Here is an 8,817-nt window from a genome sequence, read left to right on the forward strand (position 1 = left end):
GTGGGTACAAGCCTGCAGGTTCCGCCGGCCGCCTCCTGAGCGGCTTTCTTCATCGATGGCAACTGCTGAATTTAATCTGTGGTTAGCAGGGCTAAGAAAACCTAAAATCCCTGGAAGCGCGGGCTGAGGTCGGGGTCTCGTGCCCCTCTGTCGCTCAGCGTCTCGGTGCGAGGTCCTTGCTTTGGCCTGTGTGGCTGGGCCTGAAGTGTGCACTGGGGGAGGCGGAGAGGACGGAACCTGTTGTAAAAGATCCCCTGAGCCTCTAGTGTCGAGGTGCTCCTGGCTGGCAAATCTGAGCGCTTTGGACTTCAGCGTGAGATCAGAACAAGAACGTAAAAGTGCTTATGTTATACGGTAGTGCTTCTTTCTGTTTCAGAGACCGCTCTCCCTTATCAGTATTTTAGCACTTGGGATACTCTGTTTAACTTCTTGTGGCTGGCAGATTAAATGAAAGGGCATCTTGACCTTGAGAAAAGCAGGATTTCCAGGTCCCACCTGTGTTCACAGTACAGAGCAGAATTTCGAAGCTGAAGGTGGTTCCTGAAGTGCAAGGGCCTGGTGCCGTGTCAAGGGAAGCCCGTTACAGTGGGTTTTCTAACTGAGTGAGAACTGGAGTTACCCGTACGGCTCCCCCGGGGAGTGGCCGAGCTCGGAGGGGTGCACTTCCCCCTTTGTTTCTCTTTCTAGGGCTCCGGCTCTGGTTGGGAAAGGCTTTATTGTGTGTTTCTGCAGGTAATGGGGGCATTTTAATTTCTACAGCCGAAGCTTCCATTCCAATTCTTAGAAACACAAAATCGCAACCCTTGACTAGAAAGGCATCAAGACTGTGAAGCAGCCGTTTTATTTGGTGTTGATGTTAAAACACAATCGACACCGCTTGGCTACTTGGATGTGTCCAGGTTTTTGGTATAAGGACAAGGTAGTTTGTGCTGCCTCTGCTGTTCTGCAGCAGAAGGAAGGAAGGAAGGAAGAAAAGCAGGATAAAAGGGTGATGTTGCAAAACCAATTCCTGGTGTGCTTCCGACGGTACTGTTACTGCATGTGAAATCAGACTCTTGCTTTTCCTTTCTCCTCGCTTTGGGCTGCACAGTGAAGTACACCGGCTACCTGGAACACTGGGATGAGCCCTTCTGCACAAACTGCTACAGCAAGTCTCCTGGGCTGATGAAACTTGGAAAAGGTAGGTTTGAGCCGAAAAGTTTGTCCCGGGACTTGGGGTTATAAAGCCCAGCCCATTAAGACGTGTCAATTTAGATGCTGTTTGGTGTCTTTAGGTTATTTGAAACCTTTAGAGCTTGTTAATGGAGTCCAAAAGCCTCCTGCTTCACGCAGGTGATGGTCAATCTGGAACCGATCATCCTCTGCCCCTCTTGACTGTGGGAGCGAGCAGCGGTGCCGGCGCTGTTCGCGGCAGCGGGGGTGCTTGCTGCCTGCCCTGAAGCAGCTGCTTGTTTTGGGGTTTTTAAATCACCCGAGAGGAGATGTCGCTGTTTACTGTGTGCTTGGTCCCACAGCAGCCTGCCTTGCTAAGCCGTAACAGGGGGCAGTTGACCATTGTAGCTGCTGAGACATGAGCTACCAAAGATTTTTTTTTTTTCTTTCCCTCCAGGCTTTAGGAGAAATTGTTGTTTGGAGTCTGAGGGGGTTTCCAGGTTTGCGATCCTCATGATCTTCCATTTCTTCTTCTGCCAGATATTACGCTGGGGGGCCTGGAAATTGGCCTGCTGACGATGAAGAAGGGAGAGGTGGCAAGATTTGTCTTCACACCAGATTACGCCTATGGGCGGCAGGGCTGTCCTCCTCTCATTCCCCCGAATGCCACGGTCGTGTTCGAAGTGGAGGTGCTGGACTTCCTGGACTCGGATGAATCTGACGCATTCTTTGAGTTGACTGCTGTGAGTTGCCTTAATGAGGTTTGAGACCTAAATCTGGAGGCTAAACCTTTGTCTTTCCTTCCAGTTGCTGTTGCTCCTGTGTTACATATGTGTAGCTTAATTTACAGCCGCAGTTGTCCAGACCCTGGGCTGCTAGCTCCACTCTGATACAAACACGTGCCCTCTAACGCTGCCCCTGCACGCCTTGCTCCGTTTGCGCTCCTGTGCAGAGGGAGAAGCTGGGGGCTGCCTTTGTTTGCTCCCCCGTGCTGGAGTCAGTGGAACGACTTCCATTTATTTTTAGCTTTACAAGAAACCTCATGGTTTCACTAGAGGGCACCAGCTTCCAGGAATTTCTCTGAAGGAACAGTAAGAGCTGTCTGTAAAAATCCTGTCCAGTCTGCGGTGTTCAAGTGCCCCCCCCCCCAGCCCCCACCCTTTGTCTCTGCTTCTTGGCTGCTCTCCCAAGTGCTCCTTCACCCTTCACTTTCCTCCCTGGTGAGTTACGGTGTTATTGTTAATTTCCCCCTTTTCATGTAAAGGGCTTTGGGCCGTGGTTGTGGGTCAGTGAGTGGGGCACAGGCAGCAGCGCTGGTGGGGGAGGCCCTCCTCGTTCCTTCCTGCTGCTGCACAGGCCGCTTTGTCCGCACAGAGCCCTGCGAGCCAGCCACACTTGTTGCAAGAGAGCTTACTCCCCTTCTTGCCGGTTGCCCACCCTTTCTGGCTAACTGACCTCGCTCTGTGAGCTGGTTCAAACTTGCAAGCCCAGGAGAAAAACTGTCCCTCGATTTTCATCTTTTTTATTATTGTTGGGATTGGTTTTTTGTTCTGCTGGTTGATGTCTCGTGTGGGTGTCAGGCTGGTCCCGGAGCTGGCGTGAGGCAGCCACCTTGGGTGATGCTGAGCCATTAGAGCGATGGAGCCTTTCAATCGGCTTCACCTTTTGTGCCAGCAATAGCATTTGCGTTAACTGTCTGCTCTGTGCTAAGCAAGTGAGGGGGTGGGGCAGGATTTAAGAACAAATTCCTGCTTTTCTCCCTCCCCTGGAGTCCCTTTGGTGCTGGTGAGCTTCCTGACGTACTTGGTAGCACTCTCCACCAGGAGTTATCAGCGCAAAGACAGTGGCGTGTTTCAGCCCGGCGAAGGGGAATGCCACGTGGTGCTGGCCTGGCTGGACGCTGCAGGGGCCTTGGCAACGGGCTGGCTCCTGCTCTGTGAATAGAAGGGGACCGTGCAGGACTGTCCTGTCTGAGCTCTCTGCTTCTTTTCTTTTGTTTGAGCTGAAATTCAGGTATTTCTTTATACAGGAGCAGCAGGATACATTTCCGCTACAAAAGGTGTTGAAAGTGGCAGACACGGAGAGAGAGTTTGGCAACTACCTCTACCGTAAGCGGCGCTTCGAGGGTGCCAAAGACAGATACAAAAGGGTATGACACCAGAAAAAAATGTGTTTTCCATTGTGAAAAACTGTGAAAGCAGTGATTATTAAGTGCTAGCTCACCATAACAAGTACAATTTAGAGATCAAATAACTTCATTGTATTTTCCAGGCATAGTTTGTTATTTAAGAACGGATCTTAGCTACCTGCTTTTGTGTGAGCAGCAGTGGTAAACGAAGGAGGAGAAGGGTTGGCAGAAATAGGCAGAACCCTTTTCCTTCAGGCTTGCTCCCTGTGAGCTCTAGCCGAGACAGAAGAGTACATCTCGGCGGCTGTGTGAGCCCTGAGCGGTTTGCATGGCTGACTGCCGAACTGGAGCCTTTCAGGTCAGCTTTTGCTGGAAGACATTGTAATGCAGCATATCCTTGTATTGCAGCAGCGTGCTGATTGATGCTTTGAGAAGGAATCTAGAATCCCTTTGGTCTGGAAACAGATATCACTGGCACACTGGGCACTCTAACTTTATTTTTAGCCTTCCAGTTGGGAGTCACAGAATAGTTGAGGGTGGTAGGAACCTCTGGAGGTTGTCCAGTCCGACCCCCTGCTGAAGGTCAGCCACAGCAGGAGGTTGCCCAGGACGGTGTCCGTTCAGGTTTTGAACATCTCCAAGGATGGAGACTCCACAACCCCTCCAGGCAGGGAAAGACTCACCTATTCCCAAACTGGAATGCATCTGCTGTTGTTTCAGAGGTAGCGAGGTTTTGTAAGATTTTTCTTCCCTCCATTCAGAGTTGCTTTTTCTTGGTATTTTTGTAACAAAAATAATTTAAATTGCCTTTTTCCCTGTAAGATTTCTCTTCCATCTTCGTCCTTAAAATTTGAGTTCTGGGTGTAATTTTTTTCTGTTCTGCTGCTTTCAAGTTCTTGATAGGTTCCTAAACCTGTAGTCTTATGGCTGAGCTGGCTAGTCACGCTGATAATGCCATGCAGTATATTTAGAGTTTTGATTATTATTATTATTATTATTTTTAACTGACCTAGGTAAACACAAACATGAGTGTAGCTGTCTGATGAGATGGATTTCTCGCCTTCCGTAACAGATTTGTTGTTCTTTTTCCCGGTCTGCTCAGGCGTTCTCCATCCTCGGTCGCAGCCCTTCCAGTGAGGCAGAGCAGTGTCAGATCGATGCTTCCAAGTTGCTGGTGCTCCTGAATCTCTCGCTTACTTACCTGAAACTGGAACGTCCCGCCCAAGCTTTGGCATACGGGGAGAAGGCCTTGGAGATTGACCAAAGAAACGCCAAAGCGCTGTTCAGGTGTGGCCAGGTGGGCAAAAATAAGTTCCTCTGGTAGCCACATCAAGGAATACCCCAGCCTGACTGACCGGGGAGAGAACCTCGAATGAACCGAGGAGAACCGCTAAATTCTGGGCCAGGCCTCCTAAACTGCGGCAGCAGTCGAGGTGGTTTGTCTGTGTCTGACCTCTTGGAAAATCTGTCTCTCCGTAAATCTGTCACACAGATCTTTTCATGGGGGATTCCTGAGCTACCTGGATCTGTCTCGGAAATGTTTGTGGTTGCACATGTTTCACTCCTGAAGAATGGCAGTGAGTCTATATTTATCTTGCGACGCATCTGTCTTCTTTCAATGGCAGGCTTGTCTCTGCATGACAGAATATGAAAAAGCACGGGATTTCCTGGTCAGAGCTCAGCATATACAGCCGTTTAACCACGATATTAACAATGAGCTGAAAAAGTTGGCAAGGTGAGCGAACTCCTTTCCATCCCTGTGGAAGGGAGAGTGCTTAGACAGGCTGGAACACCCACTCAAAAATATTTAAAATGTTTAAAAAAAACAAAACACAAAACTGTTGGGTTAGTAAGTGACTTGGGGGAAAATGCAGACGGTTTCTCTTAGTGTGGGGACAGCTGATTCGAACACTTTGCAGACACAGCGGTTACAGGTGATAGGTGAGAAGCTGAGAGCACCCACTCTTTCTGTACAGCTTCTCTGGGGGGATGCGTGTGTTGCGCTCCGTGTGAGCAGGCAGGTCAGGGTGACGACAGGGAGACGGGGGCTGCTGCAATGCCTCAACACCAGTGAAATGCGGTAGACTAGCGCTCAAGCTGGAAGTGTTCTGGATTAATAAGTATGGTTTTCATTCCCTTTAAGATGCGTTGGTTAATTACAGCAGCTCTTCTGCACTGCAAGTGCTTCAGTGTACAATGCTACAAATCCTGGTGTTTGTTAAAAGTGAATTTCTTGCTGTCTTGGAGGTAGTAAGTGAGCAATCCTGAAAGCAAACTTTCCCTTCGCCTGCAGGCTGAGTACAGCACAATCCTGCCAGCTTTAGTCATGCCCTAGTCCCACCAAAACATGACTAACGCTAGTCTCTGCCCTCATTCTGTTCTTCCCTTTGAAACTGGCAAGAGCACTAGCTGATTCCCAAAAGTGTGTGCTGTACTTCTGGCACTGTTCACAGACGCAGAAGGCGATGCAGTCCCCAGCTTCAGAGATCACAAAGCAGCCCTTGAATACGAACCCTCTTCTTTTGTGTGTCACCGCCAGGCATTTGCAAAAAGGTTTGTAGGCAGCAGTAAAATCTCTTATTAGCATAGTTGGTGCGGCTGGAAAAGCCAGTCTTGTGGGCCGAGTGCCTTCACCAGGTAATGTTTTGGTAGAGGGCTGTCCTTGCACGTCGGTGTCCTATATATCCACGTCATCTTTAATAGTCTGTGAGAACACCAAGTCTTCAAACTTGCTCTGTTACTTCCGAAGTACAAAGAACTTGAAGGCAGTATTAGCTGCTGGTCTGGAAATATGAAATAAACCACTTCTATTCGTTGTGATCTGCCCCTGCGTACGTAGCTACCAAACTGCTAGGTGAGCGCAAGTGGTTCTAAAATAGATGTGGATGGCTGGCTAGATCCTCTTGGAGGCCTGGTATGTGGGCAGTGTCAAAGACCCGTGGTACAGGGCTAGAAGTCCCGGTTCTAGAAGCCTCATGTGTTCCCTTAAACTCGTTCGAAATATCTTGGCAGATAAAAGAGAAATCCTGCTAATAACGTTGAGGTTGTGCTGCCAGGAAGCAACAAGGCATTCTGCCTTCAGGGAAGCAGCGGGTAGGCTTGTTGGCTCTGACTCTGGAGACAGCAGCACGTACAGGTAACGCGTGTGTCAGTAAGCTGAGTACGCGTCAAACCACTGTTGTCTCGGAGTTTCTGCTTCAGTGCCAGTTAAAATCGGTGTCTTTTTTGCTTTTACTCTGACAAAGGGTGGAATTAGTATAAAATAGATGAAGACAATGTTATCGGGTGTTGTTAATTATGCCATACCTCAGTCTAGAACCTGTAATGTTGCCAAACTGCCTTGCCTGAGAAAACTCGTAATGTGATCTGGCAAATGCTTCAGAAATGGAATATGAATCAAAATGTTGTTCTTAGAGGCTTTTCACTTCCTTACTGAGTACACTTATACTTTGTGAAAAGGAACATTGTTTGTTCATCAACAGCTACCTTTTGCTGTTTAAAACAAAACTTAGAAAAGCATCTGTTTAACAGCTGAACCAGGTTCTTGGCAAAATTCACTTCACTGGAGAACAACAGGCAGAATACAGCGTGAGGATTTTGTGGAACGCGTCTCTGGTACCAGCCGTAGTGGTCTTGTTGGTGCAAATTCCGCTGCTGGATTTGGCAATTCTATTGGAAGGCTTGTGTTGCATCAAATCCAGAACAAAATGGGGTTGTTCCGACATCTGGCACGAATCTGTGTCTCCAAATGAGGGGCTCTTGGATTTCCTGCTGTGGTAGGTGTGTGAGTGTGCCGTCCACAGTCTAGGTGGGCGTCCCTCATCTACTCAGTGTGGACAGTTGTGGCAACATCTGCCTGAGACTTAACAGAAGACACTTGCTGTGCTGTGATTTCACTGAACGAAACACTCTGAGGTTCTGGGCCCAGGGGTGCTAATGGCAGGGGGCTGAGAGAGCATTAGCCAAGGTCACGCTTGTGCTGGTGCGTTGCAACAAAAACCTTTGCTTTTGACCTTATATGGTAGCAGATGCAGGAAAGCTGACCATGTGGGCAGCCATTGATCCCTGGGACAGTGCCCAAACTGAGTCACTCTCTGGCTCAGGGATTCCTCACCAGTGAGACCTTGCTGCCAGTGAGGTGAGAGCACGGGGTGCAGAGGACGCTGTGTTTGGAGAAGCAGTGATTAAAATGGAGCAGTCTGGGAAGCTTTTGCCATGCTAATGTGACGCTGGCAGGGAAGTCGGAATGGAGGAGGAAGCATCTGCCCTGTCATCCACTTAGTCCGAACGCAAATCCCTGCTGTCTCCTACCCATCCTCTGCCCAGATTCGGTGTCAGTGGTAGATAGCCTGGAGTAGGGCACTTGGACGATGTCTCCTGCTAGGTGCTGAAGGAGCTCACACGAGGAGCGGCACGAATGTGGAGACGTGAAACTAGACCACAGGATACAGGTGGGGGTTCCTCTGCATCGTCACATGCTTGCAAAACTGGTGCAGAAAGCATCTGGCTACCAAAAGTCAAATTACCTACTTAGCTAATAGTCACCAGCGAAGCAGAGACCCAAGGTCTGGGGATGAGGCACAATGTTTCCAGCTCTCCTTCCTTGACGTGGCAGAAAGAAGGGCGTGGAGGAGCTGCGTCTTTGCTACCAGCGCACTCTTGCATTAGGCTAATTTATATAGAAGAAATAATACATATTTTCTGGTTGTGGCAGTGATGGTCGGGCAGGCAGTCCACAGCCTGTGATGCCATGCTGTGCTCTACTTTGCAGCTGCTACAAGGACTACATGGAAAAGGAGAAAGAAATGTGCTGCCGAATGTTTGCCCCTCTCAACTCTTCTTCTGGCTGACCAGAAATAAAGGTAATCAAGTTGTAAAAAAAAAAACAAAAACAAAAAAAACCCAAACAAAAACCAAAAAAAATCTGGTCTCCCAAAACCTCTGTCATGTCTGAACTGTTTTCAGGTGGGGAACCTGCTTCTCTTCTGCGTGGGAGGATTTTGGGGACAAAATGGAAAGTAATGGGAGTGTGTGGAGGGAAAGGGGCAGGATGGTGGGGTGAAACGCTGCTACATCATCAGTTTGGGGAATCTTTCCTGCGAGGCAAGCTGGCGTGGGACAGGAACCTGAAACTGGCAGCACTTGAGTAAGTTTGGTTTTGTTGTTTCCTGTGCTCCTCATCCCAGCTATTCCTTGTCAGAGCCAGGAGGAGAAAGAGCTGTGTAGTCTTGTTTCTCTGCCAATTAAAAGAAACAAAAAAAAAATTGTTCCTGTCAAACTTAAGAATTGGATTTCCTCCTCCCCTCCAGCGCTCCTGTCTGGAGCTGTTGGAATGCCTCACTTCAGAAAAATCTAAATATTTTATTTCTGGGTTTTTTTGAAATATTAAAAAAAACTGTTTGTATAGAAAATTTCAAATAGATGTTTTGGACTCTTTAAAGCCTTAAATCTTCTAGCAAAATTGACGGGTTTATAAATGCACAAAGGCTCTTTGATCGTTCTTTTTTTGTCAAAACCTTCGGGGGGGGGGGGATAAG

General features: G+C 48.5%; 1 protein-coding gene across 1 annotated transcript in view; it reads left to right on the forward strand.

Annotated features, from left to right (window-relative positions):
* The window catches only part of FKBP6 (FK506 binding protein 6, 36kDa), an 11,069-nt gene extending 2,939 nt beyond the window's left edge, over positions 1–8,130 (forward strand). The window contains exons 2-7 of the mRNA XM_009323628.1: positions 1,091–1,180; positions 1,693–1,895; positions 3,182–3,301; positions 4,383–4,577; positions 4,906–5,015; positions 8,052–8,130. Coding sequence (XP_009321903.1) covers positions 1,091–1,180; positions 1,693–1,895; positions 3,182–3,301; positions 4,383–4,577; positions 4,906–5,015; positions 8,052–8,130 — 797 coding nt within the window. The remainder of the gene's footprint in view (positions 1–1,090; positions 1,181–1,692; positions 1,896–3,181; positions 3,302–4,382; positions 4,578–4,905; positions 5,016–8,051) is intronic.
* Positions 8,131–8,817: the final 687 nt, after the last annotated feature.

Source organism: Pygoscelis adeliae, unplaced genomic scaffold (genome assembly GCF_000699105.1).
Source record: "Pygoscelis adeliae isolate BGI_AS28 unplaced genomic scaffold, ASM69910v1 Scaffold325, whole genome shotgun sequence".
NCBI classification, from domain to species: domain Eukaryota; kingdom Metazoa; phylum Chordata; class Aves; order Sphenisciformes; family Spheniscidae; genus Pygoscelis; species Pygoscelis adeliae.